The 25197-nt window shown below is 43.8% G+C and overlaps 1 protein-coding gene across 1 annotated transcript in view; it reads left to right on the top strand.

The window, feature by feature from the left end:
- LOC115905878 (unconventional myosin-X-like) overlaps nucleotides 1-25197 on the top strand; it is an 89517-nt gene that overhangs the window by 18235 nt on the left and 46085 nt on the right. Inside the window, exons 3-15 of the mRNA XM_030952575.1 lie at nucleotides 1204-1362; nucleotides 5012-5199; nucleotides 5441-5575; nucleotides 9633-9757; nucleotides 10986-10999; nucleotides 11604-11688; nucleotides 13185-13288; nucleotides 14628-14757; nucleotides 15608-15726; nucleotides 19298-19444; nucleotides 20169-20269; nucleotides 22169-22235; nucleotides 22686-22778. Coding sequence (XP_030808435.1) covers nucleotides 1204-1362; nucleotides 5012-5199; nucleotides 5441-5575; nucleotides 9633-9757; nucleotides 10986-10999; nucleotides 11604-11688; nucleotides 13185-13288; nucleotides 14628-14757; nucleotides 15608-15726; nucleotides 19298-19444; nucleotides 20169-20269; nucleotides 22169-22235; nucleotides 22686-22778 — 1467 coding nt within the window. The remainder of the gene's footprint in view (nucleotides 1-1203; nucleotides 1363-5011; nucleotides 5200-5440; nucleotides 5576-9632; nucleotides 9758-10985; nucleotides 11000-11603; nucleotides 11689-13184; nucleotides 13289-14627; nucleotides 14758-15607; nucleotides 15727-19297; nucleotides 19445-20168; nucleotides 20270-22168; nucleotides 22236-22685; nucleotides 22779-25197) is intronic.

The raw sequence follows: 25197 nt of genomic DNA, 5'->3' as shown, positions 1-25197 counted from the left end.
AGACAGCAGCCTGAGCATCCAAGGAGGTGGGCAGGAGAAACCACTTAGAGCAATGCTACAGATTAGAGCTGGTTCTCTGTGGGACCCATCAGATTCTCCCTGGCACTCAGGAGGGCTGACAAGCAGGGATGGAAATGAGGCAGAGACCAGAGCCCTGGGAGAGGAGAAAAAGCACAGGATTCTTTGGAGGGGTTACTGTGGACCAGGTTTCCTTCTCCAGGATGCCTGTATGAAGTCTCCCATCTGTCTCCCTTTGGGTCTTACCATCTAGCACAGCTTTGGATGCTGGGTGGGAGATGGCACAGGGCTGAATCCAAGAGTGGGAAGCAACTGAAATAACTTGCGTGAAATGCCAGCATCGTGCTTGAGGAGGAGGAAGGGAGGGCTGGGATGTGCATGTGGTGGAGGGGAACAGTCACATAATCTCAAGGGAATGAAGGAGATGACCTGATAACTGAAGAGTGGGTTATTGAGGAGGAGAAAGCTTTAGCAGGAAGAAGGATGCTACAATTGAAACAAGATGAGTGCAACTGCACAGAGATGAGCACTTCCTAGAGCAGTGATAGAAGTTAATAGGTGTCATTGTACAAATATTTTGAAAGCTGTATCATACACATACGTGTCATCACACAGAGAGAATGTCACTACTTTATTTGGCTTCTCATGTGCTTTGCTTTCCTTTGCTCTTGAGATGACAAACTCTTCCAGATGCTCTCTGGCTGCTGCTATGGAGAGTGCAGGGCCAAACTTGCAATGTGAATTAGCTTTTCCTCTACTTCCCCACGGTCAGAGACATGATCTCACCTGTGTTTTTTGTGAAAGACTGTTCCTGGTCTCTTGGGAGCGCCTGCCATCATTATTCACACTCATGAGTGCAATGTTTAATACCTGTCTAGCCTAGCAGCTGGAGGCTGGTGCCCTGCTTCTGTTAAGGGGAAATTAAGTAACCTTGTGTTGATTTGTCCCCATCAGTGGTGAAAGTGAGAGATTGACTGTGTAGCAAAAGAAGGGAGTATGCTGTATAGTTTCTGGCCAGAGGGCTCAAATATATAGGAACAGGAAGGGAAGAGTGACTGTAAAAGTAGGGAGCAGATCTATGTCTTAATTTCCTTTTCCAATGCAAAAATATAAAGGTGCACATTTCTGGTAGGAAATCAGACCATGGTGTCATTAGACTATTTGTCCTTCTCCCCATTCTTCCAGGTGTTCCAGTACCCCAAAGCCACCCTGTCCAGAGAAAAGGTCTTACCCATGCACCAGACCAGCATTGATGGGGTGGAAGACATGTCCATGCTGGGAGATCTGCATGAAGCTGCCATCCTGCTCAACCTTCACCAGCGCTACCAGCAGGGTAACATCTATGTAAGTGCTCTTCCCTTTTGCCTTAATGGTTTTTGTTTAGCTTCAGGGCTGCCACTTTGCATGTGAAGTACTGATGTTATCCTTGTCTCTTGAGGATAGGAATTGGAGGGGATTTCCTGCCTTGCCAGCTCCATCATCCCTGTGAGATCCTACCCTTATCAGAGGGGCCTCTTTGCCTCTATGGAGGAGCTTCCAAAACATGAATGTTCACCTCTGAGCTTTGTGGTAACTGCACAGCTCTGTATCCTCTGTGAACATCCATGTTTGAAGAGTTGTCATTCACATTCCCCAGGTTCCCCATTATGGCTGTTCCATGGTTTATAAGGCCAAGCAGACTGGAAGATGCAATGTACACAGGAGGTTGCTGAGTATCCCCCTGATCCAGACAGATGAAGATACTGCCTAACAAAACTAGGAATGCAAACCTGTTGCCCAACTCTTCTGCTTTTACATGCAGTTGTACCTTTTGGGTTTTTTTGATTGCTCTGCTCTCCTTGCACAGATGAATGAATACTCACAGCATCTCCTGATTTCCCTCTCAGGAAGGAGACAGGTATTAGGAAAGGGACTTGTGAGGAAAAGCACACCTGGGACAAGACATTCCTGAACTGCTGGGATGGCAGTGCTCTGCTAAGATTTGGAGAGAACAAGGAAGATAGATTGCAAAGACTGTCTTACCTTGCTTGTCCATACTATGTGCACACAGATTTTTCAGAATATGACAGAAAAAATGAAAATCTCTGTGTTGCATAGCAACCGTTATCAAGGCAACCAAACCATATGCACCTGTATTCCAGTAAATTATCAGTCAAGTGACCCTGTTTCTGAACCACCTCCTGCACTGGATGCAGAGGAGACTGTAAATTCTTTTTTCTTTTTTCTTTTTCTTTTTTTCTGTAGACACCTTTGCCTCTCTGTCAACACAGCCTTGTGACCTGTGACAGTAGCCATGCGCACACATTATTTTGATGGCCCATATCCTTGCTGCTCCTCTTGTGCTGTGTTTGACACATGCTATGTGTTTGTGCAGCTTTTGACCCATTTGGGTATATTTCTCCTGTTTCTTCTTCCTCCCACCTTAAAATGCAATGCAGGATTCTCTTCCTTTTCAGTTTGTGCCTGGTACCAGAAATGCCATAACACCAGCAGTGTCATAGCAGCCATACCTCCTTAAGCCTTTCATCTAGCTCTGATGTGTCATTCCTTCTCTTATTCAGCATTAGTTCTGTGCCTTCTCCATCTGTGCATAAAGCTGTTAAAGTTTAACACCTTTTACACCTCTTTTTTTGGCTTTGCATAGTGCATGAATCTCAGATGTGCATCTCAGGTCTGAAATTTTTGGAGATGTATGAGGGGATCTGACCTCTGTAACATGCTCAGCGCTGGGAAGAACCCCTCAGTGTAGGATTATTAACCCCACCATGAGCTCCTAAAGGGGATTCTTTCTGATCAGGGAGTGTAGGTAGCAGTATATCTAGACTGCTCTGGCACCCATAATTAATTTACTACAGCAACAAGCTCAACAGTACCTTTTGTTTTCCAGATAAATACTATTCAAGTTCTACCCAACTGTTGAAGGGAATTATGTGAGCACAACAACAGCCTGCATTTTTCCTCTTCATTCTTACAATTCCTGTATATCTTAATAAAAGTAGCCCAAACATAATGAGAGTGATGCAGAAATGAGCCAGGGGCTGTACTGCCACATTTTGTGCTGTCCTTAGCAATAGCAAAGCTATGCCTAACCATCCAAGTAGGATCTATTGTCCTGAGAAGTAGACTTGCCACATGTGGCTTGTCCTGCTCTGGAGAGTTCTGTGGGGGCAATTACTTTGCTGATAGAGTAGCTGGTATGTACATGGTTTTACTGCCATTAAAAATTAGGGATAGAAATTGTCTATAAGGGAATGCATGTGATGAGGAGACTGCAACTGGGTGCTGGAGAAGTTTTCTAGGAACACCTTTGAAAGAGATGGCTGTACTGGAAGAAGTTTTAGAAAGGACTTTCCAGAAGTTCTCTGGAAAGGAGCTCTGTTCCTAGTGAAACTACAATGGAAAATGCAGACTGAAACATCTGAGAAGAACAGATGCTGTGAAGGACAGAAGGACATAGAAATGTCTTGTAGTCTCTTGGCAATGCCATGCCTGTTCCTCTGCTGCCTGTGCAATTCTTTTCCCCAGTTCATGTTTTGACACCCAATGCTTTCCTCTCTCTCTCTCTCTCTCTCTCCACCTCTCTGGCCAAAGATCATTGCTTCTTATTGCTTTCATTACCAATTAATTCTATTTCTGCCCACAAAGGTCCCTGTCAGAGGATCCTCAGGAGCTGATCCATGATAGTGTGTTTATACTGCTAATGCAGTTTGGCCTAGGTGATTTTCCCTCCCACAGTGATCTCTGAGTGCTGCTTTAATAAATGAATTTTAAATATTTTGGTGACTACAGCATCTTATCAGTCTGGCTTCAGAGCTTGGCATTGCTATAGGCTCAGATTTCATTTGGCCTGATGAGTCTTCCTTGTGTTTAATTTACAGCTTCTCCAGTAGGTACATTCAAATGCTTTTATATCTGATGGGTGACTTGTAGTTAGTTCATGGTTTGGAACTAATGCTAGATGTTGTCCCTGACCACAAAGCTTGGCATCTCCTGCAGCAATCTAAGTGTTTATTTGGCCATGTCTGCTGAGAATGGGTATTCCTGGAGTCCAAGATGTTCCTGTGAGGTTGGCCATCACACCAGCAGCATGGATGTTGACCATATTACAAAGCAATCATTAGGAGAGAGGTGGCACCATTGCTCTGAACTGCAGCTCTGAGAATAACTGGATTTGAGCTGGTTGGCTGAACCGAAAAAGTCATGCCCCAAAAAACAAAATTAATTTCCTTCTCACTGCACAAAATAATACATTTGTAATTCAATGTTGTTGTCTGGGTATTTTATTTTAAATCTTGCTACCTCTTTTTTTGGACTGTGAGATTTTCAAAATAAATATTTTCAAAATAAAATATTTAGAAAATACAAAAATGTTTTGACTTGAAATCTAGAGCTTTATCTTCAGCTGTCAATTTTGATTTGGTTTACCAAATGATTTAAGCTGCCCCAAACAGTATTTTTTCAGCAGAAGAAAAATGATATGCTTTAGTGGTTCTTTGCACATGTGTGTAGTGTGTGTGTTTGTGTTCCAACTCTGTTCAGGAGGTTCTTGAACCCTGCCAAGCCCCCTTTGCTTAGGACTGTGGCATTGAAGGTATCTCCTGACTCCTTAAGTCCTGGCTCTGCTGCTCAGCTTCAAGCACAGTGCAAAGTAGCTGGGTATGAAGATGGCTTCATGTTTTTAAATTGTGTCAGCTTAATTTAACAAGGACAACGGGAATAAGAATGTTATATTATAAATAATATAACATAATATAAGAATGTTATATTATAAAACAGCAGAATTCAGATTACCCCATCCATACCCAGCTGTACAGCTCCTTCTCTGGGGTTTGACATCTTTGCCAAACTGTGCAGCTCTCTGCTGAAGCTCAGTGTCCTTATTTAGGCTTTCTCCTTCACCATGACTTATTTCAGGGTCTGGCTTTGTTGTGATTTTTTTTTCTCCCCAGGAGCTTGCTTCATTTCCTTTCTGTGTTTTGTTTTTTCCCCGTAGACAAACATTGGCTCCATCCTGGCATCAGTAAATCCCTACAGAGCCATCCCTGGTCTGTACGGTGTGGATGCCATGGAGCTGTACAGACAGCACCGCCTGGGTGAGCTGCCTCCCCACATCTTCGCCACCGCTAACGAGTGCTACTGCTGCTTGTGGAAGCGTCATGACAGCCAGTGTGTTCTCATCAGGTTAGAGATGGACAACCAGCTACTCCATGGCTGCATCACACGCCTTGCTCCTGCTGTTCCATTTGCATTGACATCTGCCTGAGTACCCACAGCACCCTCCCTGCCTTTGCCTGATCCCTGCTTGTCACAGCGGCGATGTCACCTGTTTGTTCCTAGAGATCACTTCTGTGCCGCGGGTAGGATGGTCATCAGCTCTGTCTGTCCTGGATTTGTGAATGAAATGTATGTTTTTTCTTAACAGTGGAGAAAGTGGAGCTGGAAAGACTGAGAGCACCAAGTTGCTCTTGAAATTCCTGTCAGCCATGAGCCAGACCTCCCTTGGGGCCCCTGTTTCTGAGAAGAGCACTCACGTGGAAGAAGCCATCCTGGAAAGCAGGTACAGTCACCCTCGTGGGCACCCAGAGTGCTGGGTCAGCCTGCCTTCGGGGGGCCCTGCCTTTGGAGGGCCCTGCCTTTGGGGGGCCCTGCCTTTGGGGGCCTCTGCCTTCTGGGCAGGGATGAAGCCAGACCGGGTAGAGAGGATCACAGACCTGAATGATGTCACATCAGGGAAACACGAAGGTTGCCATCCTGCCGGGATGCCTCACCTTGGCTGCTCTCCCAGCTGTCCATGGATGGATTAGGCTTCTTTCCAACAGCAGTGTGGGATGTGTCTCCTAAGCTGGAGAATTAATGCTCTAGCTCTCGACTGTAGCTGTCCTCACAGTCTCTGTCATTCTCTGACTCCTGTTTTCCTCCATGAGCCCCTGCTTTCCCCCAGCCTCTCTGTGTTTCAGGCTGCTGGTTTGTCTTGTCCTCTGGAGTCCCGTGGGCAACCTGTCAGCTCTCCTGCTGTCATGGCAAGTGATTTCATGGAGAACCATCCATGGGAGCTGGCACCAGGGAACAACCACCACCCACCTAAACCCTGATGAGGCATCAGGCAGGCAGGGAAGTGCCTGAATCAAATGTGTTTGAGAGAGAAGCTGGCAGCAGTGAAGGAATGGAGACACGTTTCAGGGAAAATGCTTAATGCCAGAAGAGGTCCTGCACCCCTGAGGGACCATAGCCCCCAGGTGACCTACGCTGGAACAGAGAGATGAAGGGAAGAAGTATCTGCAAAACCTGAAGAAGAAAAGTGTGGCTGAGGAAAACTAATAAGAGGCAAAGAGCAGCAGAGAAAATAAGGAAGCAAAGAATGACAGAGAGAAGCAGTGTGACCCCAGGGTCTGGTGCTGTGAAATTTGCTGGGGGAAATTTCGAGGGAGTGAGTGTAACCTGAGGTATATAAGAAAGCTGAGGCTAAGAAATGGAGGACAGTAGGTGTTTGTCATCAGGTAAGGCTGGGGAAGAGGCAGGAAAGATACATCTGTTTTGTTGTTTGTGTCCTTGTTTTCCTTAATACCTGAATTATATTAAACAAATTACATTAGAATTTCCCAGACTGTCTTGCCTGTGGCTGAAGGACCTTGCTGGCAGTCCTGCAGTTTGGTACTGTCAAGGCTGAGGCTGCAGATTAGTCCCAGATGGAGCCTGTGATAGTGGCAGAAAGCTCCAGAGGAGGCAGCTGTGAGAGCATTGTAGGTTTTTGGTCCTTATAAAGCAGAGCAGCCTTGAGCAGAAGGGCTGCTGCCCTTGGACCTGGTGTTCCAGAGACTGTTGTTGCATGGTTTATCCTTTGCAGGTGTGCAGGTCTTAGCAGGCATGGAGGCAAATTGGAGAAAGCTCTGAAGAGGCAGTACAGTCATGACTTAAGATCTGCAAAATCTGCTTTAAAGCAAGCGGCTTAGAAGGCTCAAGCACTCTTAGCAGTGAAGTGATAACGTGACAGTGATCCAGAGAGCTTATGATGCTGGGTAGGTGATCCCTGAGTCTGTAAGATGCCACAGCTGTGAGCTGGAGTGAAGTTAGTGACCACAACCTGTTCTGTGTGCATCTCTAGTGCTACATGAACTATTGCAATGTGAATGCAATAGAATCTGATTTGTCACCTTTTCTTTGAAGACAAGAAGCTGAAGGCCTGGCCCAGACCCAGAAGCTGCTGCCTCCCCTATGGACCCTGCCTCATGTGTTTGGAGTTCAGCTGCACTTGCTCTGACATTGGCCCTCCTCAGGTTCACTTATGGTAGATTTTCATGCTTGCAGCCCAGCACATCCCAAGGAACAACACTGGATTCTTTCTTAGTTTCATACAGTTGATTGCAAACAAAGTGTTCATCAGCTTTCTATAATTTGCTTGTGTTGGAACTTCCAGCTTGGTGTATTTCTCACAAATCAGGCTCTCAAAACTCATTTGGTACTGTTGATTTTGTCTCCTTTCTTGAAAATATCCATCAGTTCATTAAAAATTCTTCTAACTTTCAGCTTTTTTTCTTGCTTGCTCACTCTGAAGCTCCCTTCTCCATGTTGGGTGCCACTGCTGACAGCATAACCACCTTTCCTGCTATTCACCCCCCAAGTCTTCAAATCTTTCTGTCTTCAACTGTGCATCTGAATCCTGAGCTGCATATGGTGCAGTATTTCTGAACTCCAGACTTCTCTTTCTGCTGCCCTACTGAAACTGGTTCCCATTATTTTGAATGCTGGAGTGCATCCTGCCCACATGCAGCGAGCAGCCAGCATCACCTTCCTGATGTGCTGCTCCACCTTGCAGTGCACTTCTGCCTCAGGTGCCACACTGTGATGTGCTGCTGGCACAGGCCAGGCCCCCTGCCCTCATTCCTGGCTGAACCAGCTCACCCCACCCTCTGCCTTGCAACTGCTCAGACACCCTCCTGCTTATTTCCCCCCCTAAGCCTGAAAGACTTTGCACTTGTGTGTGAGCCCATTGCCAAACTGAACTATAAAGATATATCCTTGTGCTTTTCTTATATAATTTAACATGATTTGGAGCCACAAAGATTGGCTAGCTGGCTCCTGTACTCTCATTGCATCTGTGGTGGTCATATAACATAACCCTGCTGTCCCTTTTCCTCTCTGTCCCCGTTGATTTTGTTGATTCATGGCAGTGGTGTGGATATTTCTGTGCGATGTCCTTATTTGCATACTTGTTTCAGAGGTGTGGGTCTTGGAGTTCAGATTCTCCAGGGCAAGAAACTTTCCTGATCTGTGCACTCAGATTTCTCTAACTGGCATTTCAATGATTGTTGTGTGTTATAAGAGAGGAATTTTAATTTCTATCCTTGTTACTTGAAAGTGATTGTTTCAAGAGGTGTTAGGAGAATACTGCCTGGATTTTCCTGAAGGTTGTTATCTATTTCCTTAAGCACAGCTCTCCCTTAGCTAACACTTGCAGGGCCTGAAGCCTTCTGCAAACTCCAAGGTATCTCTAGTTGTGGTTATTTTTTATGCTGTATTTACTAACTTGTGAATAATCCCATATCTGCCCCAGTATCCAGTGGGACTGCACAATAGATCTGTGGAAATGTTTAAAAGCCAGTATTTCTCAGGGTTATAACAGCAATAATTTTTGTTTAAAACTATGTATGTTTTAAAATTAGACATGAAAACATACAGGCTGTTCTTGTAGCATCTCTGTGATTCCTTGCTTGTCAGCCCTTCAGATTATTTTAGAATTGGCTTAATTGCAGAAATGAATATTTTAATCCTGGATTCTGTGTGTCAGTTTGAGTGGTTTAGGCTTTTCCCTTGTACTGTTCTGAGAAGCAAGTACCAAGCATTTTAACTGTTTTTCCTGAAGATGGGAAGGTGGGCAGCAGACAAAATTCTTCAATTTATGGCTGGTCTGATGTTTGGTGTTATATTTTTTTGCCCTTTTTTTTTTTGCCCTGAAGTGGATGATGATACTCTCTTAGAATGTAATTTCCAAATCTATAGTGTGTGTATAGTCCCTCTACTTGGAAACCATGTAGCTTATATCAGCCTAAGCAAGATTTAGGTAACAAGGGCTTGTGTGTTCCAGTATCAAATTTAAGTACCAAACAAATTGTTTTATTACTGTTTGTTAGTTTGAAGATGTTTGCCTGTAATTTTAAGAGATGGTTTATCAAAGGCAGAAGGAAAAAAGGTAGAATGAATATAGAAGTATGTGGTTTAAAGCTGCAGAGTGCTTGCCATATATGTCTGATGCTTCTGAAAATCCTTGAAAAAGTACACTTGTATTCATGGGATGTGCTGTGTTGAGGACACAGCCTGGCTGGCTCTTGCCACCTTTCATTTCCTCAAGCCACACTGGTGGGGACAGTGTGAGCACCAGCTGCCCATACAGACTGGAGACTTATTTAATTAACTGCAGTCCCAAAGGTTTAAAATTTATCTAGCAGTGTGTTAAATTACTCTTGCCATCCTTCCTTCCCCTTGAGCTCTTCCTGCTTGTCCAGGCTGGTGCTGTAACAAATAAATCTCTCGTGGCAGAACACAGCCTGCAAATGTCAAAAGACTCGTTTTAATGGTATCCCATCACTAATCATATCTTCATTGCCTTGTTTCTACAGCCCCATTCTGGAGGCCTTTGGAAATGCCAAGACAGTTTATAACAACAACTCCAGCCGCTTTGGCAAGTTCATCCAGCTGCACTTCTCTCAACATGGGCACATCCAGGGAGGCCGAGTCACTGATTGTATCCTTTTCTGCAGTGCACCAGAAATTGATTGAGTGAACAAAGAGGAGAAGGAGCTCGGTGTAGGTCTGGAAATCCCTCATCAAAGTTTTTCAAAGTCAATTTACAACAGTGGGCAAATTTGCAACTTAAAGAGGGAATAAGTGTTTGTTTGTGGCTCTGCAGCACCTAACTCTGGGAACCTTTTGTCTCAGTACTGCATTAGGTAGGGGCATAGTTTGACTTTTCACTTAATTAATCTCAACATTCCATACTTAAAACCCTGGAATTTTCTACCTTGGAGGATCCCCTAGGTTGATTACATTCTGTTTGCTCCACATAAAATTCTTAACTTATCTTAGCTCTGCCAATGAATTCATGATTGAGAAAAGTGAGACCAAAGTAAGAATAAATATATCCTGCAAAATATTTGGGTGCAGAAGAGAATGTTTTGGGCTGCCATGGACCTTGGAACCCTAGTCATAGAATCACAGAATATTTCAAGTTGGGAAAGACCCATAAGGATCATTAAGTCCAACTCCCTGCTCCTCTCAAGACTACCTAAAATGAAATCATAGGACTTATGAACACTGTCCAGATGCTCCTTGTACTCTGACCAGCTTGGTGACATGACCACTTCTGTGGGGAGCTTGTTCCAGGGACAAGAAGGACAGTGAAGACTGGATATAGTCAAACTGTGTTGAGCCATGATGACTTTCTTCCCTGTATGGCCAGGTACTCCTCTCCCAAAGGCTTTGACACATCTTTTGTCTCCATGAGGGAGGTAAAGCTGCCCTGGCTACATTTCCTGATGTATGTTCAAAGCTGCTGCTGACTGCAAACCACACCAATTGGCTCTGGAGTAGCAGCCAGATGAATTTACTGCTGTTGTAAATGACAGGCTTGGATTGTTTGGCCTCCACTCTTTGTGCTGTCAGGAGATTTAAGATAGCAGTCTCCTGCAGGAGCAATGAGAGCTGATAGAAGACTTGCTGTGTGCAATGCAGGCTTTCAGATAAGAGTGGCCTCTAATCATTCTAGGTGTCCCTAATGTGGCTCATCTTTTGTTAGGTTATCTATGCTCTACCTGGCCCTGCCCTTTTAAATATCTCTTTGGCACATCATACCTCCTTGGACAGTGAATAGAGAGGATGATCTTAGATGATGTTTAGAACCACTCTTTACCTACTTTCCATAGAAATCTGTGCTTCTGTCACTTGGATGTTTTTTTCCTTAACCTGCTATTCAGATTTACTGGAAAAGGTAGGTATCACCTCCACTGAGTGCTGGGTGAGCCCTCTGCTCAGAAAAGGTGTGGCAGTGCCAGATCACCTCCTGGATGAGGCTGTCTGCACTGCAGCATGTAGACATCAGCTCCTGAGCTGTTACTACTGCAACTGTCCCAGCTGAGGAAGAGGCAGAGGAGCAGTGTTTGTTCTATGTCTATCACAGCCTGTTCTCCCATCTTTGATAAACTCTGTGCATTACAGAGAGGCTCCAAGAAGGAACTGTTTACCAAGGAGAAAGGGGGAGAGAAGTACCTGGAAACACAGCTCCACAGAGAAGCATATGGGGTACAACTTCAAATGCTGGCATCTCTGATTGGATGTAGTTTACTTTGGAGTCGGGAATTCACTGAGGAGCAGGGCCAGAACTGACAAAGTTCAGTTTGGTAATGTGTATGCTCAGTTGCACAGCCACAAACATCTTGATGTAGAATTTACTTAGACAAAACCATCATTAAATAGCAAGAAGCCCCTCTTGTGCATTGGCCCTGGAGATTTACCTGTATCCTAGTCCTCTCTTGGTCTTTGCAGCCACAAGTCTGATCTGTTTCTGCTGGCTACTCTTGTATTCTTTGTTTCAGAACAGGGTGGTACATCAGAACCCTGGGGAGCGGAATTACCACATCTTTTATGCTCTGCTAGCTGGTGTGAGCGGGGAGCAGAAAGGTAATTTCATTTCTGGATATGTCTCTTGTCCTCTTTCCAGTCCAACATGTGAAGCAGGTGTAAGTCAGAGCATGGATAGTTCACGTACTTGGTATGTAGCTTCTTCTTGAAGGCCAGCCATATGGTGATTTTGTGGGAGACAGAAAGGAGAGTTAGGAGAAGGAGGTTGAGGATGACACAAATTCCTTATGAGAAAAGCCTTCAGGCATTCTGTACTGAAGGAAAAAGTATGTGCAAAATGATGAGGTGATGGAACTTGCTAGAGGCAGAGGAAGGGTAAAGAGTCTTGATTCAGTTGCTGGTGGGAGCTGTTGAAGGAGTTCAAAGGATGAACCAATAGATATATTTTTAGAACAAATCTTCAGTATAGGTAATAGTAGAGAGAAGAATTACAAAGACCAGCAATGTAGTGGAGGTACTAGAGCCAAAACATGTCTTGTGTCTGAACAAAGGGTTTATAGCTCTGTACTTGGGGAAGGGAGAGGTGAGTGTGAAAAAGTGCACACAGAGAAAGTGGCAGCTACAGCCTCTGGACAAATCCTCTTTGTAGTGCAGCATCCCCCTAACAACTTTTGTGTGTGTGTGTCCCAGGCATTGCTGAGCACTGATGGTGTTTCTGGAGAGCTCAGATAGGCAGGCAGGAACATGTTACAGTTGTACTCTGGTTTTGAGGGCCTGGGGAATTTCTTTATGCTTTTGGTTTCTGTGTGTTAGGATAATCAGATGGAAGATTTGGGTCTCACCGAGTAGAAGGGAGTAGGATTTCAGTTTTAGGGGGTACATGCAGGAATGGCTACTTAGGTCAATTCAGAGATCAGTCTAAAGCAAAGGAAAATAGTGGGGATCGTGGTTATTATCAATTGCTTAGGGAAAACACACAAAACAGATTCTTTTCTTCAGCAGATCTCTGTTATTCCTTCCCATCTACTTCTCCAAGCTGGTGTCCCAGGCTGCTTCAGCTCCCCATCTGCAATGTGGTTTTGGCTCTTGATCGTCCTTGCCTCCTTTCTCCATTCATATTTTAATTTTCCTATGTTCTTTTCAAAATGGGGGATCAAATCTGCAGATAGTGTTTAAGATGTGGTTGCACAGCAAATATACAGAGTCCTAATTCTGGTTTTACATTTAGTTTTGTGAACTATGCTCAGTTTTTAACTGCTGCTTAGCACTGAATATCTTCAGAAATCTGACTGTGACTCTCTGAACTCTGTGTCAAGTGATCATATCTAATTTAGAGGTCATTACCATATGTATACAGTTAAGACTATTTTTGTACACTTTTGGAGCTAAAAGTGAGAATTAAAAGTTTTTTTCTTGAGTCAATTCAGTATTGAGATATTCTTCTGAGACTCTGCAGCTTGGGATTTGACTGTTCTAAATTACTTTGCATACCGTCTGCAAGCTTTGTTACAGCACACCCTCCTCTCCTATGAACTAAAAGACTGGTTGCTAAATAAATTGTTGTCTGTACCCTGCCTCTTTTTTTCCTGTTGCAGAGAGCCTCTCCCTGTGTGAGCCAGAGACTTATCGCTACTTGAACCAGTCTGGCTGCGTGACTGATGAGAACCTGAATGATGTAGAGATGTTCAGTAAGGTCATGGTGAGTCCAGGCCTAACTCCTCCTGATCCTTTGGGCACAGTCTCATGGACTAAAATGCTGCATGGTTTTGATCTCACAAGCAGAATTGATTTGCCCTAAGCCAAAATTAGGTGTTCAACAAGGCCAGAACTCAGCTAAAACAAGACTCAAAAAGTGGCTTTAGTGTACAGAAAAGGGAGAATTTGGGAAACAGTCAATAAGAATTATAATTTAGAATTATAGAGAATTTGGGGGAGCAGAACCCCACCCCATAATGGTTCATAGGAGCCTCCTAGATAGCCTGATTCACAGAACCTCAGACTGACCATTAGAAGGGGAAGAGTTTGGTCTGAAGGTACTATGCTCCAGAAATATTCCAGTGAAGTTGTATCACCTGGGCAAATCACCTATTCTGAAATATCACAGAGATTTAACAGACACCTGTTTATCAGAGGCTAAGGGATTAGCAGGATGAATGTGCAAATTCATGTTTTATTTGATAACACTTGTTGGCCTGAAGGCTTTAATAATGTCGGTGAAACCAGATAGGCAAGGTGAGTAGAGTCAGCTTAGGATTTCAGTACCTCCTGGTTAGGTGTGATTTAAGGGAGGGAGGCACCTGCACAGCAGAAGTTTCAATGGCAATATGGCATTTATTCTTTAGCTGAAGAGATGCTGGAGGAAAGAAGGGATCTAGACCCCCAGAGTCCCCCACTGACAGGGTTCATGCATGAAGATTGGGCCTACCTCTCCAAGTCAATTTATGCCCCAAAAACCCTGGCTCACATGCAGGCATTAAGAGGGAATGTGCCATACTTCCTCATTATCTGATAATCTCTTTCCAGCCATCTAACATTTAATGCTGAAAGCCTGGTTTTAAATCTTGCTGCATAAATCTACTGTACTAAGAATGAATTAAGGGGGTTATGTGGATCAGAGTAAATTAAGTATCTTATATGGATCCATCCTTCAGGGAAGAAAATAAGTGATGTTGTGGAAGCCATCCAGTAACATCTGTAACCTGTGCTGCCAGTGTTCAGGGTAGGATTTCCTCACACAGGCACAAACGTTCTCTTTCTTGTGACAGACGGTCAGTGGTGGCAGCAAAGTGCAACCTGAGGATGGGGACAATGCCCACCTGCCTTAGGTGGCAATAGAGTAAATGTAAGAGGGAATGGGAGACAGTAAAGATCATTGACAAATGTATAGCTCAGAGAGGTGCTGTGCCATCCTATTTCATTTGAATTCGTGGTGACTGTAATTCTGAGTTTTACATCTTACACACACTGGACCTGGCTCCAGTGGTTGCATTGTACCTGGCTGTACATACAGCTAACGTCAGCTGTTTGGTTTTGCACAGACTGCCATGAAGGTGGTGGACTTCAGCACTGAGGAAATCAGAGACATCTTCAAACTTCTTTCTGGCACACTTCATTTGGGAAACGTTGAATTCATGACAGCTGGTGGGGCCCAGATTACAACAAAAGCAGGTAAGTAGGACCCTAGCAACTTGGCAGACCATGCAAAGCCCCATAAGGTGCCCAATAAAACCCTCTCCCTTTTCCTTTCTCCCTCTGTTATGCTGGTCTGTAGTACCTTCACCAGCAGGTTCCCTGTAGCTGAACTTTACAGAAGCATTGCCACAGGATGCATTGCCCCCAGGTACCAGTGGAATTTAGTTGGTCCGTGGCCCTGTGATCCATTTGTGCTCCTCAATATTCTCAGACTGAGTCCACAGCCTCACAGTTTCTCTTTTGAATTGAAAGAGATGGAAGAAATAGATCAGGAAGGAGTTTGAGATAAAAGTGCTCTGTTAGAGCCTTTCCCCCATCTTCATTTGAAGCAGTTGCTAGTGTGCACTCTGTTACAGTTATTTAATCTCAGGTGGTCTGCAAAGCAAGTCCCAAAACAGACAGAAGCAATAAAAATGTATTACAAGTGTTTCAAGTCTTAAGTTAATTGCCTCTCTTCTTAACATCCAAGTTGAGCAATCCCATGCTCAGACTGCAGTATTGTGCTTTTACAAAACATATCTTCTCAGGCAGTGTTTTGCTGGTGCTGAGTCTTGCACATGGTTTTGCTCTTCCCGTTGTCAGCAGGAAGGCTGACTTACATGAGTACCTGACTGTGCTCTGTAATGGGTGTATGACCCTCAGATTGGGTATGTGAGCCTACAGCTTTGGGTATGCCCAGGAGAATCAAGTAAGGGGGAGTGTGTTTTGTGCTGGAGTTTACTCACCTGCCTTGTAGAAGTCCCTGGGATTTCCTCACCACACTGTAAAAATATCCCTATGAGTGATGGGGATCCATGCAGGAGAAAAACGTGTCTCTTCCTTTTAGTGCTGAATGTTGCCAGTGACCTCCTGGGCCTGGACGCCTTTCAGCTCTCTGAAGTGCTGACCCAGAGGTCCATGATTCTGCGTGGGGAAGAGATCAGCTCCCCTCTCACTGTGGAGCAGGTAAGCGTCCTCATGTATGCTTCCACTTCTGCCACTTCTGCATTTCCAGGCCCTGAGTCTTCCTCCTGTGTCACCCATTCCAGCCTAGGGCCTCCTGTTTCTCAGGTATTTTGCCCTTATTGGTAGCTCAGGTCCCAGTGTTGACTCTGCTTTTCAGGCTTTACAGGGGAGTTCACCTGCACAATACTGGTTTTAAGTCACCTTCACTCACCAGGAGCTGGTCATACTTGTGTCATGCAGAAGGTGCATTAGATGCTTTGTGGTAATTTCATGTGTGCATGCTTTAACCTGCAGAACTTCCAGGTTGTGCTGTGTTTACTGGAAAGTAAAAGCTGGCACACAATTCCCACAAAATACCTGGCAGATGCTGGGCTGTTACCCCACAGCAGCTTCTTTCTAGATCCATACAACCACAAAGGAGGACTGAATAAACTGATATATAGCTCTTGTGGTGTTGCTGATCACTTGAGGGCACTCTTGGTGTTTTAGGCCATGCACAGATAACTGTATTCCTCTGTCATTAATAAAATGCAAGACACTGGAAGGCAGGGAGTACTATTACTAGGATGGAAAAGGCACCATGTTATAGCAAAATGAACATCTGTAATAGAAATCATGTGCTGGCACAGACTGCAGAGGGTTATCAATCCAACATCTACATTGGCAGAGAAGCCAGAGTTACTAGACTCTCTCTGATGGATGTCTGTCTAACTTTCCTTCAGATTTCCCATGGAAGGAATTTCACAGCATCTTTAAGTATCCTGCTTTAGCTGCAGTGGAGTCTGGATTTGAAAAGATTTTCCTCATAATTTAGATTACCTTTGACATCCCAGCTGTCCACCTTACAAGCTTTGGCTTCTGTGAAGTTTTTCATGTGGTGTTCTCTTTTCTAAGCTAAACAATCCAGTTCCTTCAGTGCTTCCTTGTAAGTAATTTTCTAAATCTCTTTGTCTTCTGTCTCTGTTTTCCCAATCTTTTAAGAAGTGGAGTGCCTCTAACTGGGCACTGTGTTCAAGCTGAAGTCTCAGCAGTGCTCATTATGGTAGAGTAGTTGCCTGTTTTCTTGCTGTGGACACACATGCTGATATATCACAAACTGAGCTTTGCCTTTAAGAAATGGTCTGCTTTTTCTGCATAGTCTGTGACCTTTCTTTGCAGTGAAATTTTGTGAAAAATATTTTCCAGCCTGTAGTCTGTGGTAGGTATCCTCAATATCAGACACCACAGTTTTCTTCTCAGCTGTCTATTCTAAATAAGCCACATCTTTCTCTGGCAGTGTGTAAGGTTGGATAACAGATAATACCAGAGGCACTTCATGCAGTCCACAGCAATGGCATGCAGTTGTAGGATTGACATAGTCTCCCTGAAAAGAGCTTTCCCAGATGCTATAGCTGTTCCTGACATGTGTGTGTATTGGACCCCACACTTACTGCCTGGAGCCCAGTGAAATACCGAGGCCACATGAAAATTGTGATAGCAAGTGGATGCTGCCATTTAGCTGTGAGCCTGTTGCACTCAGCACTGGGCCTGTAAAGGCTGTTCCTGCCTAAGTGCTGCACCCATCTATTCACACTTGTGGGGTGGCATTGCTGGGGATTTCTCATTATGTAATGGGCTTGTTACCCATCTGAGCTTTGACATTTCAGTGGGCTGAAGGGATGAACTGGCCTAAAGGCAGGCAGAGCTGGCAGGATGAAAGGCGCCTTTGAGAATCTCATTTGAGCCATGTTGTCGGGAAAGTGGCTTTGCTTACAGCTGGATGGGGAGGTCCTGTTCCTGGAATATGTGCCCAACTTACTGCATAGCCAGATACACTACAGAGGCATGGCCTTGAGGGCATTCTTAGTCCCAACCAATAAGGCAGATCATCTGATGGAAAGAAGAAATAGCCAGAAAAGGCGTGTGTGCCCATGCTTTGAAATGTTCTCTTTAGTGGAGGATGGAGGTTATTCTGTGTCAGCTTTGAGCTGCTGAAGAGGAAATAGTACTTAGGAAGAGAAAGGAGGAGAAAACCAGTGTGGTTGGGTGAAAAGGAGGATCTGGTAGGCTGGACCTTAGAAGTTTGTGAGGCACTGGAAGGGATCAGAAACAGCTGGCTTGTGCCATTAGCAAAGAGCTCATGTTATTTAGGGTTGTAAAACTGAAGGGGGCTCGGGTGCATTTGGAAGATCTGTCATTGCTGGTCTGGCCTACTGAAGGAATTGCCCTCCTGATGTCAGGTGAGACAGAGGAAACAACCTGTAATCTGTTTACTGCAGTTTATTTATGAAATGACAAGATTACAGCTTTCACCCTACTTGATTATTTCATGTACTGGCTTGCTCGCCCCTCAGCATTACATTCTCTGGAACTCTCTGGATGTCAACTTCTTTTCTCAGTTGGGAGTTTGCAGCTTGTCCAAGAGGGTTGGGCAAAAGCTTGTCTGGGTTTATATTGTGCAGTTGCAGTTTTCAGTCTCAGTACTACCAGCCAAGGTCCTTGGGCATGCCTTGACATTTATCTCCATGTCTCTGATCTCCAGGATCTTTCCCCACTTCCAGCATCTTTCTTCCAGTCATGATCTTTGCCATCTTCTCTCCTGGCTCCTTTTTCTGTCCTCTGAGATCATGTCTTCTTGTTAGGGACCCTTATTTTTGGCCTTCTCGTCTTTCCAGAACCCTAAACTCTGGTTTCCCATTCTAAATAGTGTATGTGCAGAAGGACAGCACATGATCAGACTCCCAGTTTGTGGTTCTGTCTCATGTCTCTTTATTAATTGGAGGATTTAAGGTGTGCCACTTTTGTTTGTCCAAGTGTTATCAAAATATGCAACCAGCCCATCCCTTGTGCAGCTATCAGGTAGTAGGCTTTTGCTTGAGATACCAGAAGTTTGATTTTGGATGTTCATCCACATGCTTACATACACGCAATTATCTCCTGCCTGTTAGTGATTGCAATTTAAGTTATTTTGCCATGTCTGACACTTGGTTATGGTATCTGAACGGGGTGTTGGGTCAACTGCAGCAAAGTTTCAACCCATCAACTTCTGGGGCATGTGTCATGGCTGTTGGCCAGCCTAATTGGATTCCAGTAGGATAATGCTGTTTGCAGAATGTTTTGGAAAGGGAATTTTTGAGGGTAACTTGGTGACAGAATATTCTATTAAGTCTTGCCCTACCAGTTTTTTGAAAACTGAGCAGACACCCATTTGACAGCTCTGCTAGGAGTACTGGACCGAGATACCTTGCCTGTCACTGCAAATGTTGGCTCAGATGATACAAATTACTCCTGTGGGCTTAGTTGTGAGGTATTTTGCCACCTCCCCTGTCCCAGCACTTGTTCCAAAAAATCTCACTGATTTTGTTACTTCCTTCACCCTCTCAAGTGCAGTTACCCAAAGATTATGGCTTGTCTGTGTGTGTGGCCTGGCTACTTGAAAACTTGTTACAAATAAATACTGCACTGTACGCAGCCAGTACAGGGACTGAGAAACCTGAAGAGGAGCGGAGGAACCTGAAGTCCCACAGAGATTCATGTGGCCCTTATGCCTTCTGTTCTCTTTGTGACTCATTTTTTCTCTCTGTATTTACAGGCAGCTGACTCCAGGGACTCCCTCTCTATGGCACTCTATTCCCAGTGTTTTTCATGGCTCATTAGCAAGATTAATACAAAGATCAAAGGCAAGGAAAACTTTAAGTCTGTGGGCATCCTGGATATCTTTGGCTTCGAGAACTTTCAGGTCAGGATTTCATTTTTTGTGGGGTGGGTTGGTTTTGGAGATGTTGATGCATATTTGAAGAAACTTTGGTGGGTTTGCATCCTGGTAAGGATAGCATAGGGCATTCTGGAATCTCTACCCTGTCACTTTCCCCTGAAAGCAGAAAGATATATTTAGCTGCCCATTTCTGCCAGCCATATTCAGCTACATATTCAGTCTTAAATATGATGACGTTCAAGGTCTGGTTTGTGATACAGACCCTAAGCAGATCTGCTGTGATAGGTAATACTGAATTTTTTATTTGTATGTGAACCAACTCCCCAAATCCTACATGTACATTGTTTGTTTACATCTGTTTTGTGTTGTGTGGAGAATCCTGCATGTGATGCTTCTAACTATGGCTGATGTGGGATGTGTGTTGAACAGTCACGGAGTGACTGCTCAGATATTTCACAGAAGATAAAGCCCTGTGACCTAACAGTTAGGGAATTTATTTCTTCCAAGAAGAGAAACATAATTGTCTTTGGCATGCTTTACTATGAATTAGGTTTACTGAATTAACTTTGCATGGGCTACAAAAGCTGTTCTCCTAGTGGACCTCTCCATACTGCCCTCCTCATATCCACCTGACATCACTATGTTCTCTGGCTTTACTCCAAGCCTGGCACCTTCCCTTTTGCTGGTAGAGATTCTTTTAGAGCTCAGGAACAAGAATGTAAAATTTGATAATTGTTTCTTCTTGCAGGTGAATCGTTTTGAGCAGTTTAACATTAACTATGCAAATGAGAAACTCCAGGAATATTTCAACAAACACATCTTCTCCTTGGAGCAGCTGGAGTACAACAGGTGACAAACAGTGGGAGTGGGGCCCCACTGCTTTCATGGGTAGTAGGAGGGAGGACATCATTCCTCCTGTGCTGCTCAGTCCCTCCCACTGAAACAGGAGAGACAGCTGGGCCTTGGTACAACCCTGACTGTGGATGTGTCTTGTTAGGCGTTGTCCATGTGCTTTGCCAGCATAAGTCACTTGTCTCCAGGAAGAAGCATTCTCCGTTGTAGTGTGCAGAAACTCCAGACTTCCTTCTGTCTCTCAGCTGAATGGAAAGTTCTTGGGCTTTAATCCGTTAGACTATATGGTCACTGGGTGTGTTACTGACTTTGCTAATGATTTATCTATGGCAGTGGTGATGTAATGCAGATGGAATCCTGGTGTGCAAAAAGGAAATTCCCTAAAGATAGACAGTTAGAGATATCTGACAGCTCTTTCTGTCCTAGAGATTCCTATACTGTGAAAAGGACTCTTTTCCTCAGCAAGATTTACATCAGGCTGAGCTTGGGACCTTCTGCACAGCTTTTTCCTCTTCTGTGGGCTTCATATTGGATTGTATTTTGTGAAGTACCTGTGATGTTCTAGAGTATTTCTGCTGTAGAGAAGGCTGCTAGTCAAATGCTTCAGTTGTTGCTCTGAAACAGAAGCCTTTATGTTTGTGAATGAAGGAATTGAATAGGGTCAGTGAGGGCAAATGAGAGCAGCCTTGTAAAGGGAGACAGTTGAATAGGCAATTCATTAAATTCTAAAGATTACAAAATTGCAAGGCTATTTATGTGCTCACTTCTCAGGCCAGTTCCACCATTGCAGAAATCTTGTATTAAAAATGGTACCAGCATGACAAATTATTTTTTCCTGATGGTTGCATAGAAGTTTAAGTTCTGTGGCTGAACTTTGGAAGGAATGAGATTTTTTTCAGTGAGGTTTTTAATTGACTACATATCAAATAATTCTAAGGCAATATACTTAAAACTCATCTTTCACCATATAAGCTCTGCTCCCTCAGGCTTAGTAAATAGATTAATGTATCTCATCTTGATGCTTTGAACATTAAAGTATGAAGCCTGGGCTGAAGCATCTGAAGGCAACAGCTCCACTATCTTCAAAATGTTAGCCTCCACCTGAAAGGAGGAGTTATCAGAATGTCAGTAAGTAGCTTCACACATAGCCTCTAGTCTTCCTTGTATTCTTAAGATTTATTCTAGGCTTCTCTGAATTCTGAAAACAGACATATCCTGTACTATGAGTGTATAAGAAGATAAGAAGATAAGAAGATGGTAAGGGGAAAAACACATTCAGCATTTACAGAATGTCATGGGTGATTTTCAAAGCACATTATTGCACTACTGTACCTACATCAGCTCCTACTCTGAAAGATGCAGGGCCACCCTCTAAGCTCCCTGGATGTCAGGCCAAAGCTTATCTGTGTCATCCTCTTCAAAACTCTCCCTGGAGACTCTCTCCAGTCTCTTCTCCTGGTGGACCTGTGAACTGTGGTTCAGTCTTCTGGCAGATGTGCTTCAGGCCTGCTTTCCAGATTGGTGGGTCAGCAGCTGACTCTTGAAGCTGTGTAGCAAACTGTCCATCACCACCACTGTGTGGGCTGATGCTTTCACTCCAGAAAGAGCACAGTCTTAAAATTCATGTGAAATTTGCTCAATGACTATAAGAAAAGCATCAGTCTATGTCACTGGTGTGAATAAGAAAGGCTGTCTCTTATTTCCATCTCCTTGTGTTAGCAGTGCATTTTGTCCCTTATTCTTCCTCCTCAGCCATAAGCCATAGCAAAGGCTAATTCCTGCAAATCACCTTGAGTCCTGGGACAGCTGCCAGGCTCAGTTACTTCTGCTCTCCTACACCCCAGGACACTGGATCTTGCATTTCACAACTTTGTTCTGTTTGTTCTTGTCTATCAGGGAAGGGATAAACTGGGAAGCCATTGACTGGATGGATAATGCAGAGTGCCTGGACCTTATTGAGAAGGTAAGCAGTTACCTGTGACAGTTTCTAGGGATCAGTGGGGACTGCTGAGTGTCTTCAGATCTTTCCTGGCATTTCCTGGTTTAAAAAGCAGATAGTTGCTTAGATCCTCTTCCCATAGTGACCTGGCAAAAGCATGAGCTGTTCTACCCGTGGTTCTGGCTCAAGAAAGCAGATCTCTTATTGTTGAGAGTAAGCTTAGGAAGGGTGTCATAATTTTAGACAGGGATTAGCATTCAAGTAAAACTGTATTGTGAATTTTTTATAAACAAGCTCCACTTATGATCTGCTTGCTGAATGCATTAACTGTCCAGAATTCTCCTTTCAGTTTGAGTTTTGCTGGGTATAACTTAAGGGTTATTGCTCAATGGTTCAGATCTCCAGTTCTTGGCTTGGTGCTGCGTAGTGAAAGCTTTTGCTGACTGTAAAAGCTTGTTTCTTGTTTGGCTGTAGAAACTAGGTCTACTGGCTTTGGTGAATGAAGAGAGTCGATTCCCCAAAGGCACAGACAACACCCTTCTGGAAAAACTTCACAGCCAGCATATGGTAAGTAAGAAAATAACCTGGCAGGCAAATGATCACTATGTTAGCCCCATCAGCATTTCAAAACCTAAAGTGAAGGTTTTGTTGATGTAAAATATGTGCTTTGTGCAGTAAATTTAAAATGCCTTAGGCCCGAACCTGTGAGTGTTTAATAAGGCTGCACTGAACACCAGTAATATGGAAAGCAACCTGAGCTTGGGCTCCTGTGCACACAGGGAAGAGGGAGTGTGCATTCCACAGGCTGCAGGCACAGGAGGTTTGACTCTGCAGCATGGGATGGGGTCAGGTTCTGCTGCTCTGCGACGGGACACGAGGCAGCACCCCAGGCACAGGATGTGGCTGCACAGTGTGTGTGGGTTTCTCCTGCCAGCTGACTCACAGCAGTCTGCTCCAAAGCATGTCAAATCTGTCTCCTGGGGCTGGGGACGGCTTTTGCCTCATGACTTTTAATGAAAGCTCTCTTATTGTTCCTAATTAATTAAATTCTTTCATCCTCTGTCTTGTGTTCTGGACACAGTAGTGGAACTTTTTCATGCAGGTCAGAAAGCTATCCTGGGGACACAGAAACCCCACTGAGATCACTGTAGCAATCCCTTGTTGTCTCTGGTACAGCCAACACTTTGTTCTAAATAGCAAATAGACTGAAAACAAAGCAAATTAAAGCCTGTAGCATGGACTTGTGGAATAATTAACTACTTTAGTAAGAGCACTGTCAACAAATATGTTTTCTAGTCTTCTAATTCAGGCTTCATCCAAGCCCGAAAACATACAAATCTGTATCCTTTATCTGAATTGTTTAAATTGGCATAGATGCAGATATTCTCATTTTTCATATATGCATTGTAACTCTGCTAGTAATACTCATTACTTAGTTAGAAGAAATAGCAATGACTTTTGGTTGGCTACTTACAGCTTTGAGGAAATATATACTTTCTTTGGGCTTAAATCAAGGCCTTCAATTTAGTTCACTGTGGCTTTGCCTTGTCTTGCAGGTCAAGAAATGTGAGAATGCCTGTTTTACCTTATTTTTTAAAAACTGTTGTTGGTATTTCTTAATATAGAACTAATGAATATTTTAAATGTATCACTTGTTATGAATTTTCTTTCTCAACTGTCCCAAACTCTTCAGTTTGTCTCCAAATGGAGATGTTTCAAAGCTCCTCTTTCTTTCTGCTGCTCATTTCTGAATTTGTCTACATATTTTTTTCTCTATTCTTTTTTTCTGAGATAAATAATCAGACCAGAATGCAGTTCCCTTGGTAAGAAGGTACCTGTGGTTTATTGTACAGCAGCATGAGACTGCCAGTATTATTTTGCATTCCTCTATGCCCCACTACATTTTGGCTGCTATTTTTGGTGATTTCTGTGCATTGAGTAGCCTTTTCATTAAGCTGTCCATAGTGTCACCTCTGTCTGCTTTGAGGCAATAGCAGTTAACGTGGAACCCTAGGAAGCTTGCAGGAGATGGAGGAGGCTGAGTTATAAGTTCAAGGAGGAACAGTGGAGAGTGCTCTAGGACTTGCATTTGCTGAAGGCATAAGCATTTTTTATACCAGTTAAAGTCTCTAGTGCTGGCTGGAAGAGAACTGGAAGACATCCAGCCAGCATTGCTGGGAAGCCTGAGGAGAACAAGCCCTCTTCTCTGTATGTTCTGTGGAATGCTGTAGTCTTAAGGAGGAAAAGCCTAAAGCTGGGATTTAAGAGAATATGACCTCTGAAACAACTGGAGAGAGGAGCAATAGGGAAGATAGCAGAAGGAGCCAAAAGTGTTGTGAGCATGGGTGAAATATAAGGGGCATGGTGGAGAGGGAGAGGAGAACAGGATGCCAATCCACATGAGAGATCCAGTAGCAGTCATATTTGGAGTGCAAGACAGGGAAGTTTGTGGTTGGAAAAAGATGAATGTATGGGGGAAGGGAAGAAAAATGAAATGGGATCAGTGTGAAAAGAAAAACACATGAAAAAATTTTCAGTAGCACTAACAAATTATCAGCATCAGAAGCTGTCCACCTGCTAAATACTGCCAAAAGATCTTGAAGATGAAAGAGCTGAATTACAAACAGCATCATGCAACATGTTACTTAAAATTTTCTTAGTACTTTTGTCTGAGGAGGTGGGGGATTATATTAATTTTTAGAAAGTGTTGTAGGAAACTATAGGCCTATAGTTCTGATTTCACAATGGTGTAAATTCACAGAATGTAAAGGGTCAGTTACCTCAATGACAGGAGGGCCTACAAGTGAGACAGTCTCCTACAAGCACTGAGGTTTTCTGCTGACTCACAGGGAAGGCTGGTCTGAGAGGGGCCTCATGAGACTGATTGTGTTGTAAAGTGAAAATGAAAATGAGAAGCAGCATAGATAAATGTAAAGTGCTGTACCTGAAGGAAAACAGTCCTGATTTCACCTTTGAAATGATGGCC

This window comes from Camarhynchus parvulus, chromosome 7 (genome assembly GCF_901933205.1).
Source record: "Camarhynchus parvulus chromosome 7, STF_HiC, whole genome shotgun sequence".
Taxonomy (NCBI): domain Eukaryota; kingdom Metazoa; phylum Chordata; class Aves; order Passeriformes; family Thraupidae; genus Camarhynchus; species Camarhynchus parvulus.
Note: the sequence above shows the minus strand (reverse complement) of the source record. Positions and strands in the feature narration are given on the sequence as shown.